Raw genomic sequence first — 18,665 nt, 5'->3', positions numbered from 1 at the left:
TTACTTGGTTTTGTCAGGTCTTTTTTTTTTGCCAATTACCAGTTTTATCCTTATGTTATAAGTGAGAAATTACAAAAATATGAGGATTATTTAAAGTATTTTTATTATTAATTAATTATTGCACTGATTCTTTTTACTTTTCTTATCAAAATGAAGCAAATGGCTATTTCACAATATAGTCCTGGTACTTCAAGACCTCACGATCAAACAGTTTTAGTTGGCACTCAGGGTGAAAAGTTTAAGAACCACTGATCTACGAGCCTGGCCATTGGGGAAAGCTATATATATATATAAAAAAAAAAAAAAACTCTTCCTCACCCTCCGCGGGCGGTCTCTCTTTTTCCTCCTGCTCGGGTCCTCTACCAGAGGCCTGGGAGCTTGAGGGTTCTGCGCAGTATCTTTGCTGTTCCTAGAACTGCACTTTTCTGGACCGAGATGTCTGATGTATTTCCTGGGATCTGCTGGAGCCACTCCTCCAGTTTGGGGGTCACTGCCCCGAGTGCCCCAACGACCACGGGCACCACTGATGCCTTCACCCTCCAGGTTTTCTCCAGCTCTTCTCTGAGCCCCTGGTATTTCTCTAGTTTCTCATGTTCCTTTTTCCTGATCCATATATATATATATCCATATATATATATATATATATATATATATATATATATATATATATATATATATATATATATATATATATATATATATAAACCGACGAGTAGAGTTTATATGTTGAACCAGAAATGAGAGATGATACAATGTGAAAAAATATAATTTAAGCAGATAATACTTGTGCTTAAAGACAGATATGCGGAGCGCCATGTTGGGGAGGGAAAAGTATGGATTACCTGCTGAGATAGATATGGGTCAATCTTGTTTGTGTTGGGCCTGGGTTCGAAAGCGATTCCAAACAGGCTGTGATTGAAACAATGGAGTGGAAATTCCGTGGTCATGCTCATCTGTTTGAACAGACGAGCCATTCAAATGATTGTCCCTGGAGCCACTGGAGTATTTTGAGAGGACACTATTCATACATGATCCAAATATTCTGGAGTCTCTTTGTTCAAGACATGGGTCTGTAGTCTCAAGTCTAGACTAACTACAAAAGCCCCCCGGGACTCAAAAATAATGATTTAAAAAGTTTCCATTATGACTAGATGTTGAAATTAGACATTTTGCTTGTAAAACAGACATCCTTCAAAGATTCCTTGCTTCGTTGTAATTCAACTTTGTAAGAGGCCCCTTTTCTAGCAGCAAACTGCAGATTCCCCCTTTCAAAAAGCTGGCAATTATGGGATTGGTAAAACGCAGAGTGAGCTTTTCATGTAGGATTTACTGCAGACAAGCATCTCCGCCAATGAGGCAATAAGGTAAGGCCTGGAAGATTCTGACTCGATTTAATTATCGGGTAATTAAGTGCAGTCAAAGTGCTGTGGGGCAGGAGAGTTTATACAGATGGAATCTAGTCTGACGAATCAATGTTTGATGTCTCTCAGCTCAAGGAAACACTCAAGTTTCTGCAAAACACACTCTCACCCATGCACACAAAACTCTATTATAACTTTAGATAAGAATATGTACACAGAATGCAAAAACTAATTGAAAGATAGACATCCCTGCTTCACTTTTAATGTTGTTTTTAATACTGTATTGCCCAAATAATTCCAGTCTTTGCGATTTGCTAACTGTGACCTTTTGAGTTTGATTTGATTGTGCTGTGGGTAAACAAAGGGATATTGACAGGAAAAATCAAGGCCATGACCCCGCCAATAAGTAGTAGTGTAAAAGCTGAACTAAAATGACCCTTGTGCACAGAGCCGCCTTTTTGACTAGCGGCATGTGGTGTGAGGCCGAAACACTCTCAAACTGTGGTTAAGAGTTAAAGGAAGTGCTGTCACGGCTTGGACCTCCGCCAGCTACAGGGAGAGTATAAAGCATGCCAGCAATGCATAGGGGAATATTATCTTGATTTGAAAACATTTAGTTCCAGTAGAGATCCTGCACTCAGATCGCTGCTCTCACGCAGATGTGGAACGAGGGGCAAGAGCTAGTCACAAACACCGGCCAATAAAACGTTGGTTATCCACTGATCCGTCCCGCAAAACCTGATCAACTTTCACTTTTATAGATGAGAGAGAACCGAGGGAGGGAGGCACTGAACAGTCAGGAATGGCAGGGAATCCATGAAAGCAAAGGGACTGTGTTAGCAGTAAGCCATTGAGAACTAAAAGAAAAGCCATTGCCTTTTTACTAAAACATAAACATCTCCCAATGATGTCGAAAAGTCCAATAATTCCAGTACAGATGATAACAAAAGAACCTTTGTCTACCGTAAGCTGTCGGTCCTACTGGAGTTTCATCATATAGACATATAGACTATCATATTATTCATATTTATTATATTAAAGCAGAACTAAGTAACTCATGCCCCTACAGGCCATAAGTGCCACTGCAGGTGTCGTAGCATGTTGTGGTTTTTCATTCATTAATTGTCTGTGAGAGTAAATACTACGCTGACAGAAAAGACAAAGGGAGAGAGGGAAATTGTACATCCAATTAAACATTGTAGATCATTTATTTCACTCTAACTTGGCTGTAAATACTGTTTAAGTGGCGCTTGCCCGTTAGCCTGTTAGCTTCTTCTTCGTGATTCTATTAGAGTGTATTGGGACACCAAGGGGAGATGAAAGACCCTCCAATCATCCTATTAACACTTGTATTACCCCCAGAGGGACTACGGAGAGCGTCAAGGTCAACTTTATTTATATAGCACATTTACAACAACCACGGCTGCCCAAGGTGCTTCACAACACAAACAGATGATAAAAACTAGGAATACAAATACAAATAAGGCATAATGAACTATAACGTCAAAAACCATGAAACAAAAATACAATGGCGAAACAGATGAACATATTAAAAAGCCTGGTTTTAAGGGATGACTTAAAACTGCTTAGTACTGCTTTAAAATATTGTAAGTCATGAGTGAATGTTCTTAATGGCCCACAAACACCCTGTGACTCACCAATATCTAGGTAAATAAATGGGGGGATTCATCGGAACTGTTTTTAATTCCATACAACCTTGAACTATTACTATTACAAACTCTTAAAATTGTTGCCACTTACATTGTGTGAACAGGTACACAATTACACAACTACATAAATGCTACACAATTCCCAATAGAATCCATTTTAATGTTGATTACGGGCACCAAAAAGGAAGGGGAAAAATGTACAGGTAAGGCATGCAGAGAGCAGTAATATCAACTGCTGCACAAGGAACAATCGCAAACAATAAGATTCTTTCCAAATTCCAGTCGATTATAATCACGGTTTTAAGGCAAAGGTAATAGTACATCTTCTGTCTTTTTCTGATCCCTCATCCAACAACAGCTGATTTTGGTTGAGCGCATAAACAAACAAAGACATTCTTGGACAGGCGTAAATGTCACAAAGCGCTTTGGTGGGCTATCGACAGCGCGCAGGAGAGAAAGAGACACACACACACACACACAAACACACACACACACACACACACACACACACACACACACACACACACACACACACACACACACACACACACACACACACACACACACACACACACACACACACACACACACACACACACACACACAGGCCCTGGGAGAACAGAGTGGAGGGGAGCTGGAGTTGTAGCTGTGGTTTTTGAAGCTGAAGAGAGGCTGAGAACAAACCTTCCACAGAATGGAAATTGGAAAAAATGAAAACATGATTAAATCTGTCTCCCAGCGGTTGCCTGCGTTCTCACGAAATCCTGAAAGTTGAGTCGTGGCTGTCATTCTGTGAACATGTCCCATTGCCATATCGGACAATAATGAGGTGATAGATGAGATATGGTCAGGTTTAAAAGCTGTATCTACTGTATCGACTTTACCTTATATTATGGATAGAATGGCAAACATGGAAAGTGTGGTGATCTATTCTGGGTGTTTTATGTGCTCTTACATGTTTCCATGTATCTAAATATTTGTACACGTTTCTGGCTTCCTTTGTCATTATAATGAAATATTTAAGAATACACTTATTTATTCTCACCAAGCACAAAGTAGGCTATAAGTTTAATCACAATCACATCAACATTGCAATATGAATGGTCGCAAAATCCTTAACTTTAACCCCCACCTCCACTTTTTCTCCTGTTTAGCTTTACCCGAATCTAAAAGCTGAAAAAAAGCATCAAAATAGAAACAAAAAGGAGGATGAAAACGCAAAAAAGAAATAACAAAAAAGTTACAAAAAAGTTACAAAAACATAACAAAAAAGTGCTAAAAAGTGTGGCAATAACGCAAAAAAAAGCAACAAATACCAACAAAACATGACAAAAAAAGGACAAAAAAGAGACAAAAAGGACAAAAACACTTCAAAAATGTGATGAAAACGTGACACAAAGCTACAATCACTTTTGTAGGCCTTAGTTTTCAAATGAGGCATTACAGTGTTGCTCTCCAGTCGAGACGCTTTTAGATTTGGGTAAATCCGAACCGGAGATAAGGCACTTGGTTCAAGCGGAGGTTAAGTAATACAAAGTAATCTACAGTCAAACTTTGTTTATGGAGTCATGAATAAAAATTGCTAACTCTGTTAGTAAATGGTAAATGGACTTATAAAGTGCATTTCCACCTACATTAGGCACTACAAAGAGCTTCACATCAAGGAACCACTCAGCTATTCACACTCTCATTCATACACCAACATGTGCAGACACTGGGGGCAAAGTGGGTGAAGTGTCTTACCCAAGGACGAGGGCTGAACGATATGGACAAAATTTCATGTCTCGATATTTATGGCAGATATCTCGATATTGCTACGATACGATATAACTAAGGGATCGGTGAAAACCAAGCATTTCTCAGAAAAATAAAAACATCTTAATACAAAAGAGTGCAGTGTTGAATATTCATATCTCGATATCGATACAATAACAATATATCTTTCAGCCCTACCAAGGACACAATGACAGTGTGCACCTGCAGGAACTGGGATTCGAACCCCCAACCTTCCAATCATGAGACGACACATTCTACTCCAGTTGAGACAGTTTGCATGTGATTCTTACACTAGTTAAGGATTCATATTTCAGTGTTCTCTCATATGTCAATACTACTGGACGTGTAATTAACTAATTGTATTCAAAATACACAGTTCATTCATTGACTGTTCCTACATCTCCCCTCTAACCCATGCAGGGGGCTTCACGAAGATGCCCTGTGTGTCCCACATACCAAATTACATCAAAAATTATAACACATGATTCAGTGTTACCACATGAGCCCTGATTGCAAACAGACCCTGGATGTTTTCAATGAACTTGGAAGAAGCCAGTGCACATTTTCTCCTGTTTCCAACGGCGTCACACACAAGTATGTCAGCAGTAGTGTAGCCGCACACTTTTCCAAAATACCCACCAAAAAGTCACGCAATGAGGTGCAACAACATCCCAGGCATTCAAGGAGGCCATAAATAGCCTTTCGTTTTTGTTTTTATCAACTATTTGAATCAAACGCTCACACCAACTTGAACTGCTTATGTTTGTTCTTTTGTCTATAGTTCTTTCTTTGAGCTTAAGATTTATGGGATTCTTATCTCCAATGCCGAACGTGTCTTGACTCGAACACTCATCTGAGGCCCCTGTTTTGACTGGGATCACCCTTTAGAGTTCAGCTCACTCTGACGCATGGAACAGACTATTTCTTTTGTTTATGAAACTATATTCCCAAGACAAAAGCAAAGACATCCGGCTCTGACCAGGCTCAAATTGTCCAGTTTTATAGGCACACTTGATAAACCAAGGTTCAGGTTTCATGTTGGATTTGTCACTTATTTTCTCATGGTTTTGGGGTATAGGGTATAGGGGCTGATTTAGGGCACTTTTAACTAGGTGTGGTCATAATTTGCCCTGTCTGTTACTGTAACTCTCTGTGGCCTACTTGATGTGAGAAGTTTTGAGAATCTCCGATCAAATTGAATCCATTGGGAGCCGTGCAGTTTGTATATAATGTTAACCGTATTGTGTATGTAACCTACTTCTCAGATAATCGACCCAACCAAGCTTAATTAATTTATAGAGATGAGAACAAGATACTGTAATGTGATCGTCATCAGAACAAAGGCCGGTCAACTTCATTGTGTACTTATCAAACAGCTTGTCAATAACACAAAACAGATTTTGTCAAAACAAGACAGTTGGCACCACTGACACAATACATTTGGTTTGAGTGGTGTCAAATATCAGAGCCAGAGCCAGTAGCTGAACTGTGTACACGTTGTACTCATGAAAAGCAATTTACAAAATGTGTTGTACAACCTAAACCAAAAAAGGAAAAAAGTAATCATCTTCTGTCAATTGCATGAATTTGTTTTTGATGCTTGGCCCCAAACATATACCATGCATCAATCACAACTATATCTTTTCTGGTAACTGTACAAATTCAACTCACAAAAGTTTATTGAAAGGTAGCTAGCGATTTAGAAAGATTGACACACATTGCTTTGTTCTAGCACGGTGCAGCCTTGATAAAACTACAACCTACAAAGCCAAGCAATAGCGAGCCGCTGTGAAGGCTATGATGACAACCTGAATGATTTGGAACTGCTAAATGGAACTGAATCAGTACTCAAACTCCATCAGACCCTCTCATGCAAAGTTAATACTGAGTTAAACAACCAATCCACATGTAACTGTAGTGGTCAAAACCTCCAAATCCTGCATGAGTCAGGCAGCCTCGCTCTCACAAATCTGATCAGTGCACTCAGTTGGAAAAGCCAAAACAAAGGCAGCACTTAAGCACAAGGGCCTTGCAGTAATTTTGTTTGGTGAAATGAAAAGTGGGTGTAATTAAATATTGTAGTGTGGCAGACTAACTACACACTTTGCATAGACATAACATGTTGTATTTTTCAAATTATTATTATTCATATTTGTGTTTTGCCATGGTGGGAAACTGTAAATCATGCTTGACATGTAATCAGGGGATCATTACAACACAAAGTAACACAAGGTCTCTCTAGAGAAATAAAATGTTAAGGATTAAGTAATCAAAATTCCTTTCCTTATCCACTGGTATCCATTGCAGAAACCAGGCACTTTCTTTTGCGAAACTAAGAATGCCTTGGTGTGACAACCTCATTTATTCTATGCTTAACGTTAATAGTTGAACATGCAAATCTAAGCAAATTTAAGCCTACATCTTAATGTCATTATACAATCTAGACATCTTGCATACCATTTGATCGTTTTCTTGCACAACACATGACATGATGCATGATGAATATTGATGCAAATCCCAACCACAGACTTGGGTAGTGCAGCAGCTCACTGATTTCTAGAGCTGCCAGACACAGAAATGTAGGGGACACACCCAAATGAAACCTTCATAGTGTACTGGCATTTACTGCAATTTGCCCTCCTTCAAAGAGTAAAAACAAAACCACACATGAATGCACCTAGAGCTAAGTTTATCAGAGGACACAATGTTGTAATCACAAGTACAGAGAGACCACTCTGTGTAGTGTGCAAGGTGAGCTGATAACAGGATCAGAGGGATAACACTTCTACCTTTGGAATTGTATTTAACTTTATCACTGCTTTCAACTCCACTTATGAATCATTGTCTATTTATACTAAGTTAACAGCATTCATTGTTAATACACAATTGTACAATCAAATTAAGTAGAGGGTTAGACCTGAAACACTGCAGCTCCGTGCGCCTCGACTATGGACTAACCTGAGCAGCACATTTGGAGTTATAGCGGTGAACACATGCATGCACATACGAGAACACGTAAACTTTACACAGATACGATTCAAATCCATGTCCTTCTTGCTGTAAGGCAAGAGCACTAACCACTCAGCCACCGTGTCACCAGCTCTCATTTAAGAGGACACAAGTCAGGCTAGCGTGACTACAGCAAGATATCAGCAGAAAATGTAGCAGGACAGGGGTACAAGAGAAGGAAACTGAAATGCAAACAGATACTAATGCCAAGGCACTTAGCTGCACGACTGCCAACACAACGGCTTCAAATATTACAGTGGAATTCTCAGAAAACTATCACCTAAGGGGGTGGGGAGGCTAAATAAACTACTCATAATAAGCATGACTCATCAAAGTAACAGCGCCTGCAAGGTTCATTAAACCAAAGCCCGAAATGACACTAAACAAACTGTTGATTGAAGTGAAAGGATAATGATTCTCAAGTCTAGCCCATGGCTAATCATTGGTAAAGGTAACTGTGGTTTATATGTCGCTTTGCAAACAGACAAGCTCTAAAACAAAATTAAACAGATCGGATGGAGGGTTGTGATTACGGCTGCACGATTTTGACGGAAAACCTAATTGCGATTTTTCAGACAAATATTGCTATTGCGATTCAATTTGCAATTTTTATATTTGATACATTTAAATTCATATAATGCTAAGATGATGAGTGGAGGCAGTCATGTTACTTGTAGATGGTCAAACAACATATTTGTGCTCAAATGGGCCCACATGAGAACAATACACAATAATCTACTTTCAAAAATATTTGGTTTTATGTGGACAGCGCTCTCCGGGACAGCCACGTGACTAAAATAAGGCCGGGATGGAATCTAATAGCTCCGAACACTTTAGAATCTGCTTTATGGAAACTCAGACCTTTTAGCTGTTGCAGCTGAACCTGAGATTGGAAGACTGCACAATTCTGATTGGTGAACATCTATCACTCAAATGCAGAGATAGAAGAAGAAAAACAAACCCTCAGTCTGTTGAGGTTAGGTCCTTCAGTCGTCAAACCTCGATTGCAATTTGATATTGATAAACCTTGCAACCCAAGTTGTGATACCAGTTTTTTCACTCATTCAAATAAATTAGCTGGAGTTGACAATTACCTACCGATTCCAGTCTATATCCAACTATGTGATGGCACATGAGAGATGAGAGAGTTTGGAAATCAAAATGTCCAGTTTTATTGTATTCAAGGCAGATTGATAGTCTACAAAGACACCTCTTGCGTAGTTATTGGGTTAGTCGAGATGTTTAGTGATTGTGTGGATGAGGGAAACAACAGCATCCTCAGTGCCCCAGCCTGTTTTATATGCAAACCGAAATGGATCCAGTTTTGCACTGATTGAACTTTGTAAATGTTTTGCAAGATTCTCTCCAGGGCCATGATGACTGAGGTTAGAGCAATGGATCTGAAATCCTTGTGTACTTTTGGACTTTGAGTTTTGGACATGTTTTGAGTACATGTCGATCGATAACTGAAACACTGGTTGCCAAACTGGAGCCAACTCTGTGGCAAGGTTTTTTAAAAGAAAAGCACTGCCCTTATCAAGCCCTTCAGCTGTTCTGTAGTGGTTTACTTTACAAAAGCATTGTCACAGTTTGGACAGGCTAAAAGTCAAATGTTTTCAGTTGTGACAGCAGGGAAAAGAAAAGAGAGCTGAGCTGCTGGTCTAGACTATGTACAGTAGGTTAACATTTCTCTTCTTATCATAGCTCTGTAGTGCGTCATGCTTTGTACCTGTTTCTCGCAGCGGAGGGTGGAGAGATAGCGTGAGCATTTCGGATGTGTTGTTTCCTATAACCGAATGCCTCTCATTCCTTTCTAGGTTGTCAAAAGTGCACTCCTGGCGGTACACTGTCATGTGTTGTACTCAAAAACCAGTTCCAGTTTCAACAGCTCAGTCTGCTCCGCCAACTCTGCGCCTCATCTGGCTCAGCACGTTTTATCTGAGGCCCAGACACAAAGCCACTGTTCTAGATGAAGTCAGGCTTGCGGCATCAAACGCAGAAACTTGATGCAATGCTGAATCAATATTGGTTGTTATTAAATGATTGATAGCCTTCCACGGTGTGTTTGTAAAATGTGACTTGTCTTTGATATCTTTTTAAGTGATTTGTTTACATGATAAAGGTATGATACAGATTAAAAGCGACTTTTAATGGAATAGCATGTGCAGCAAAGCTTTTCTGGTTATTAGCTAATACTAGAGATGCACCGATGCAGCTTTTTTGCTACCGATACCGATACTGGAGTTTGAGTATCTGCCGAAATCCGATATTTACCAAAACCAAGAGACTTTCTTAAAAGTGGCTTTAAGTGAAAACATTTCATTGACCCTTTTCTCCATTTTAAGATCAACAAAGTCATATTGTATTGCCATATCAATTATTAATTATATCTAGCGATAAACTAATGGATAAAAATTTAACAAGGATCAATGGACTTTTCTAAACTAAATATCCTTATCCTTAGGCAGTGAGAGCCAAAACTGGTATTGGTTCAGGATCGGATATTTGTAGCTGATGCCCGATATTGGTGCATCCCTAGCTAATACCATTTCTAACTAAAATATAATGGTAAAATATATAATTTAGGGCAGTCCAGTAACTTCAAGGTTACTGGTTCTAAACCTGCACAGGCATTTCAATTCGCTTTCCATTTTTTGGCTCACTGTTTACAAAGGAGGAGATTGCCACGAGGAGATTGTTCACTTCAAGCATGGATTGTATCAAGAGGCCAGTAACAAACAATTAAAATGTTCAATTTTAAAGGAATTGCCCCATTTCTAGTAATAATTTGGACTGCATCTTGATAACTATCTTACATTTTGTTGGTTAGAAAAAATGCATTGATTCAAAGTTTCCCCTGACCTTCCGATCATGTGACATCTGCGCCTGTACCCCTATAAGACACATTGTCCACCTTGCCTCTTGTATCGTCAGAACTTGTATGTTGGTAATACAGTTTGTTGGTGGCACAGTATTTCTGTCACATCTCCACCCATCTGTCCTGACCACTGTGGGTGCAGAAGTGGCCTACCAACAGTAATGTAAATAGTGGGTATGTTTTAACACGTGCAGTGTACAAGGCACACTGTTATACTAATTGAATCAAGCTTTGATGCAGCCACATGAGACTTGTACCTTTGAAGTAGCTCTTGACCTTCAGGTAGCCGACGCTGAGGCGCAGCACAGACAGTTTGTCCAGTCTCGTTCGGATATCCTCGGAGAAAGGCAAGAGCTCGGTGAGGCGATCCAGCTCACCATTCAACCGATCCCTGTGGCGCTTGGACGGGTTGGACTTGACCACTTCATTCCCATCTGTTGCCTTCTTTCTGTGGAGCAACAAGAGAATATAAGTGAGTTTGAATGAGGTCAACAGGAGACTAGTTTAGTTGGGATAATGTGCGGAGGGAGACGGTAATGCAATTTGTGGCAGAGTGCTGTATGACACATCACTTAAGCATGGCCCAAAACAACTTCAGCAAAAGGACCGTTTTAAACCTATTCACAGAAGAGCAATAAATGTGATTAATAACACTGCAGGTGAGATTTGGTGAGTCAAGAACTGATTCAAAAAGTGCCAGACTTCAAATCAAAGTGAGTGCTGCTTATATAAAGTTCTGAAAAAATAATAAAAGAAAAATGTTACAACATGCTTTGAGCTTTACAAGTCAGATCAAAGTAGATTCTAGTGCAGAAATTAATACATAAATCATAACAAAAAAGTGAAATGTTGGGTACTGAAAAAATAAGCAGAACTTTCCAAACTATATTACCATAATAGAACATCTTTCCATTCATTTTTTTCCCTTTCTGGGCTACAACAAATCATGTGCCTCTGAATGTGCTGTGACTCAGATCTTCATTTGGGGTTTGCACCACATACCTTGCTGCTGCCATAAACATTAAACTAGCCAGTTGCATGACAATGAAAGTAATAAACATTGCACAAGTGTGCAGAATGAACTAAGGTACAGTTAGCGCTTGAACTTCACAGCTAGAAGGTCCCAGGTTCGATCCCCGAGCCGGATGGGACCTTTCTGAGGAGTTTGCATGTATCTGGTTTCCCCTACCACTAAAAACATGTAGAATAGGCCAGGATGAGTGTTAGTGTGTTCGAGAGCACGAGTGGGGGACAATGGAGAGAAATTGGCCCATGACTAAAACCGGCGTGGTGTGTTTACACGCATGTACATCTTGTGTCCCGACCAAATAAACAAACAAATAAATAAATAAGAGAAGTTTTATCTTCTATCACTGTGGAACCACCCAGTGCAAACATACACTCCTTATTAGAGGCCCTGGATGTCATGACACACCAACTGGACACAGCACAACTCACATGCATTATTTTAATCTGCACTTTTGCAAAAATCAAATGCTATCGTCGAATAGGTGCAAAGGCTTTATTGTGACATGTATCACTACTAGCATACGCATCAGCTGGGCACTAAACCTGGGCCTGGCTTCCTTTATATAACTAACATGACATTTACATTATAACAGTATGACATTTGTAGCATTTTATGTTAGATAGTGTTAGTAGAAAAGGGTTGCGTGCAATGAGGGTTTAAATCATTGCCTTGTTTTCAGTTGAATGGCACAACTTTGGTTGTGAAACAGTGCTGCGTAGGAGTCCAGTCAAATGAAGTAACCAGGTTATTGGCAAAATGCGCAGAACAAGAGGCTATTCTGCAGAGTTTACTAGTTTACCAGTCATATTAACAGCTCTTAATGTAAGTCATAAAGATCTTATTGTCTGGAAAGCATTGTTTTATTCTGTTATAGGTGAATCAAAAGTAGCAGTACTTAAAACCATGCTCTCGTCCATGTAGCGACTAGTCCTCAGACATTAAAAAAAAAGTTTATTTTTTGTAGCTGCAGTAAAATTGTGATACTATTGTGATGGGTGGTATGGCAGTCTTATAAGACGAGGAAACTATAGCTTCCTTATGTGCAGGCTTTCTGAGGTCTCAGTACACTATGCTGATTTCCTGTCTCTCACTGGGAGCACGATGGTGGCTGACCAATCAAAGGAGTCACACTTCATTTGGCCAAAATAAGTGGCATGTTACACTGAACAGAAAAGCACAGTGTTATCTGCAAAACTGTAGCTTCTCTGATCTCTCCAGATTGGTAGATACTAGGGGGACACGCCAAAAGTACATGCAGTATTGTTTGCTACCTCATAATACTTAAAAAACTCAGGGTTCGATTCTGATAGCATGTTCCAATAATTTTTAGTACTAAACTCATTTCAGTAAGGGCAATGCACACTTTGTTGTTCCCATTTGTGAATTTGTGTCCTCTGCATTTGATCCTCTCTCAGGAGCAGACGGACTGTAGTGCATTGATAGGTTTGGTCAGGACTGCCATCCCAGCTGGAAAATACGGTCTATTGTGCATGCTTTAAAATATGCATTATCATAACATCTAGGATTTAGAGTGTGAACAGACATTTTTCATGTTTTTAGAGAAAAGTGCTGCAAATCCTGCAATCCGACTGGTATTCTCTTCATGTCTTTAATAGCAGTGTGAGATCATATGTTCTGTTGGTAGGCAGGCTGCCATTTCTGATCATATCCACTGTGCTAGAGTCTGTCATTCGAGGGTTCGATTACTCTGCCTCTCTATTTCTCCCTGTAGTGCAACTCGAGTTAATAATATACTATTCAGTTTCTTTCTCTGCCACAGAATAATGAGTCTGGAATGCAGGCTTGAGCTATACCTCCTCAGTTTTGGACCACGGCTGATCTCACTGCAGAGAAATCCAGCCAGACAAAAGCCAGCATTCAGGAGCATTTTTCCACCTCGATTTGCTTGGGATCACGGGGCAGAGCATCAGACCTAATGCATTCATTCATGAAAACCCCAGTATTTCTGTTTGTCTTCCTTATCTCTGGATCAGAAAGTGCACCGCTCTGACCTCACTCACCCTGTTATGCAGCGGAGGCAGACTGCTTTATGGCTGGAATGGCTTGACTGACACACTTTTGTCGAGCAGCCGGAGAGCCCTGGTCGATCCACAATAGTGACCCTGTGGCCAATAACTACAAAGAGTGTGTTTTGTGAAATTGGTCAAATTCTTGAAAACCAGCTTTACTTGGAAAGAGGACAGAACCATATTGGATACGGCATTTTGGGCAATAAAACTCATTCAATCTTCTTTAACAAAACCCATCTTTGTCTAAAAACCTTCAACCAGTAAAAGCATATGTAAAAATCCTCAAATTGATAAACTCCTTATGTTCTTAGATGCAATATTAACTGAGACCACTACAGAAAAAAGCATCTGGATTTATACTTGGTTGTAGGCAAAGTTCATAGCTATTACATTGTCCATTTGGGATAGCTTAAAGAGAATTCACATGCCTCTTTAAATAGGCTATTGTAGTCAAAATGTTTCTTTGATAAACATTTGAACTGAAAAGCAACTATGGTAGCCTAAGAAAACACAGTGCAGCTGATGCAACAAATTGCTCAATGCTATATCTCTGTCTGTCCTCTGTGGAGCTGGTGTGGTCACGGGGCCATCCTGCTTGGGCCTAAAGGAAGTGTTTCCTCTTCATTGTCAAGAGCTGACTTTTATGTTGTTAAAGTAGACAATCTTGTTATAACAATAATAAGCTATGTGTTTTTATCATAGAGCTTTTCACAGAAAGGTTGTGATATGCAATTTTACTTTATTTGGACTATTACTATTTGGACAAATCTCAAATTTTAGGTTATTCGGCTTTATGTCTTGGCTTTTAGTGTTGGCTGGAGATTACACTGATGCCTTTCATGAACAATGAAACAAAGGAAAACTGTGTTCACCAGGAATGCTTTTGGCATAGTGCCACGCCTCCTATCAGCGCGTCTCATTCTCACAATCCACCGACATTAATCTCATCTGAAAATATTTGTCTTGGTACAGGATATTAGATGACTAACTAGGTAAGCCAGCTCTATCTTAAGTTTTATTTTATCAATACACATTTTATAAAACATTTGGAGAACAGCACATTTATGATGTACAATGTATTATAACCAGCCACTTGTATTTTACTGTAATATTCATTATACTGTACTCACTCCTGATTAGTACGTAAGGCAATACATTTTACTGAAAAGTGACAGGACTTGATCTGATTGCATCTAGTCAATCTGATGTACTTTCGCAGTAGATTAACACCAGATGCTCTTTTGTGCTTCAAACTCAGTACATTTGTCCAAGCATGGGACTGCACAGTCTATCTTTGCATAAAGTGACAGTGAACTATGAATATCCCACCTCTGAAGAAATATAACTAGAATCTGGGGCAGTGCATTAAATCAATGCACATCACATCAAAAGTATCAGATTTTTGAAAGTAAAACAAAAAAAACTGGGAAATACAAAATTTGTTGAAAATCTAATGAGCCTTACAGCGCAGGGGGAAGGCTTCCAGGCAATAAAAGGGAGAATTTGGATGGACATATCTGCCATGGAATGCCCCTATGTAGTGACCACAGCTTTTTACAGTCAGGCTCAATGGTGCCTTTGTGCAGGCAGAGCCCAGCTGGCCGCTCAGGAAACCTCAGTCCTCTGCAAGGGCCCGCATCTTCAGAAACACAGATGTCTGCACACAAGTCCACCTTTTTATTTTGGGATTATACTGGGAACAGGCAACTCACTGCAAATCGCCAGGTCTCTGCTACTTTATGGCAGACATGACCCTTAAAGTCGAACTAGGATAACGCGGTTCAAGCATTTCACTTAAGTATAGGTGGCAGGCAGATACAAAGAAAAGGTTAACTTGGGCAATTCTTGTGGTGGACCAGTGGCTTCCCTCAGACCAATATCCATTTGTTATCATGAGTTGGCATCAACAAACAAGTCTGCATATATTTTCAGACCCTGGTTCCCTTGCGTTTGTTTCAAGTTCAATTTCATCTTAGATTATCCATCGTTTCTGGGATTGTGAATATGAACCAAGCAAGTCGTGAGAGGACACCATCTATCTTGCATACTTAGCCATCTGGTATTGAAAATGTGTTGTCACTGAAAACGTCATCCCCAATGGCCTCGCTGCACCCACTCAGTCCAATCTGACACCTATCTGACAGACAACCCACAAATGAGCTAAGTTTGTCTACTGTAAACCTTTTAATTTAACGGAGGCCTCATACTTCCAAACCAACCGGAGCAGGCAGCCTCCAAAGAAACATCTACAGCTTTAACCAGATGTGTTGCCAGTAAATAATTTTGATGACATTATTTTTCATAATTTATTCCATTCCTGACTCAATGGGCCAATTAGGAAAGACATTCCTACATTGTATGGTATGGCTACAAAGCTTAAACAACCAGCAACTCCTCTTAAGTGATATTTTTCACTATAGGAATGGATGAACCACGGGAGGTTACTGATACATATACTATGTGTTTGAATTTGGCCTGGAAAAATGCAGTCTTTTTAAACCTTTTTGGTGTTTGAATCTTCAATAAAGTGGCGGCAGCTTAAGTAATGTCTGCTGAAAATAAACAAAGAAGGAAAAACGCACATAAGATTGAGACAGAAAAAGAGGTGAAGGCGAGGGACTGGCAAAAAAGCACACAATTCAAACAGGCAGCAGTGATCCCACAACGGTGCAGGCAGCGCGGAGCATATCAGATTACAAAAACACACTGAGAGCCCGGAGCCCTGGCCTCCCCCTTCGCGCCCCCGCCCTCCTCGGAGCATCGCGTGAGAGCAGCAGCCGACTCTCCAACTTGATTGTGATTAATGCGCGAGGGTAAGATATCCATGCCAGATCCAAGTTACACACATTCTTAAGGTAGTCCAAAAAGTGAGCAACACGTCCACGCACACACACGAGCTGGAACCGCTGCGCCCCGCTCCAACTTTTACGCAGCGCAGACACTTGTATGAGCTACTTTATGAACGCAAAGGAACAAAACGACATGATTTGTTTTTAAAGGAACTAACTTTCCTCGCTTGACTTCTGTACAGTTGTCTCCGCTACTTCCTGTCTGTTCACGTTGTGCAGTAGGTAGTCTAAGCGTGCTCTTCACACAGGCAACAAACACTGTGTTGTGCCTATTAGAGATTTAATATCCTAATTTATAACCTAACTGAACATATTGAAGGAGACCACGCCTGTATAAGCCATTTTGTTAGACATGGTTAGATCTGCTACTGGACGTGTAATTCTGATATCTTTATCTTTATGATCCTATTTGACTGCACAGCATTACCATTTTACGCTTTGGCCCACATAATACGGGTATCGTAGCTGCCATCTCCAGCCACGATTTAACCCAAGCTTTTAAATCAGGCTATTTTAAACTTTGCCAACTTTTGACCGCCAACTTCTGAGGATCGTCTGTTCATAACTGTACAACTTTCACAAGATATTGAATGAGTTATTAAACGCGTTATAACTTATCCACCAACGTTTTATTTTAATCAACTTTAACCTACTGTTTTAAAACGGGCTTCTTCCTCTTCTTGTTCGCATAAGTCCCCGGGTTGCCCAACATGGTGTCACTGCGCGTAATCTTCTCAAATTCGATGTTGGGTTAAGATTTGTTGGATTCCTTTAATCCTCGGAAGCAGAGGGCTCCCTCCTCATCCCTAAACCAGTCCGGTCTCTGCGCTTTTGTGCAGGCTGACCCACGATTGGCGCTGGAAAACTATCGGCGCTCAGCGCCCACAAAACCCCGGTGCGGCGATGACAGCTCCCGTGGGCGGTCACTGTCGCTGACCTTGGTCGGTGGAGCGGTGGTTTGTGCTTGACTCCGGCGGCAGACTGCCGTGAAAACAGATCCAAAGTTTGGTGACTCGGAGAAAAGGAAAGTCTGCTGAAGAAATGAGCAAATGTCCAGCCCCCCTCCTTAAGATAAACAACACAGCCTTATTATTATAACTCAGAGTCACTCGAGTAGTTTCTTTTTCTTTTTTTGCACGGGGCGTTTTCAGGAAATGTGTATACAGTAAGTAAGGGGACTTTTAAGGTGGACTGACTTCTTTGTGACTGCCTCTGTTCAGTTCTGCTCGTGTCTTTGTGTAGTTTCTTTGAGATTTTGCAACTTTCGACATACGTCCCCACCACCGCCGCCACCCCGAATTCCTTATTGCAAAGACTAAATAAAAGCTCTTGACTACATCACAGTCCATGTTTGTGGTACTTCTGTCTCAGCATCAGCTGTATTATGTTATGACATTATGGTAGGAGCACATTTGAATCACTTGTTGCTTATATAATTAATATATTGTTAGGTTACTATTACATTGCAGCTCCCCATATCACCACTAGAGGCACATAAACTTAAACTATTCCTGCACCTTCGAATATTAATCGGTATTAATGGAATTCCAAGAGAGCAAGAGTTTGAACCCTATATCTTTCTAGTTACTACATAGCTAATAATGGCTACATGGTTAATTTTTCAAATGTGGTCATTTTTTTCTGGGCAGTCAGTGTTCATGCAACACTTACTCCTGTTCCATTTTGTTGTCTTAGTTCTAAGTATTGTGCTATTAGAATCACTATAAATGGACAGAGGTATTCATAGTTGCAGATAATGAAAACAAATCGCAGACAGTGTTGTCATAGTTATGGCTACTGTATCTTAGAACACTATTTGGTATTGCCATTTCTCTTGTGACCACAAACCACTCAAGTACATCAAATTCAGTGCATTACAAATCATAGTCAAATTTGGCTGTCAGCTTTTTTTTATACCACACATTATGTAATGTTAATAGGAGTGGGCTACACAAAAGAAACATGTATTTTAGCACTGCGTGGCTCATTTGTCATTTGTCAGGGTTGTTTCGATACCGATACTGGTATCATATTGTATGTAGATACCACGGATTTTCCTGGT

General features: G+C 40.1%; 1 protein-coding gene across 1 annotated transcript in view; it reads right to left on the bottom strand.

The window, feature by feature from the left end:
* Window positions 1-17,730, bottom strand: part of LOC306967925 (aryl hydrocarbon receptor-like) — a 28,914-nt gene extending 11,184 nt beyond the window's left edge. Inside the window, exons 1-2 of the mRNA XM_079563127.1 lie at window positions 17,257-17,730; window positions 10,952-11,142 (exon numbers count right to left, since the gene is read on the bottom strand). Coding sequence (XP_079419253.1) covers window positions 10,952-11,142; window positions 17,257-17,315 — 250 coding nt within the window. The 5' untranslated portion in view covers window positions 17,316-17,730. The remainder of the gene's footprint in view (window positions 1-10,951; window positions 11,143-17,256) is intronic.
* Window positions 17,731-18,665: the final 935 nt, after the last annotated feature.

This window comes from Gobius niger (assembly GCF_951799975.1).
Source record: "Gobius niger genome assembly, chromosome: 9".
NCBI lineage: Eukaryota > Metazoa > Chordata > Actinopteri > Gobiiformes > Gobiidae > Gobius > Gobius niger.
Note: the sequence above shows the minus strand (reverse complement) of the source record. Positions and strands in the feature narration are given on the sequence as shown.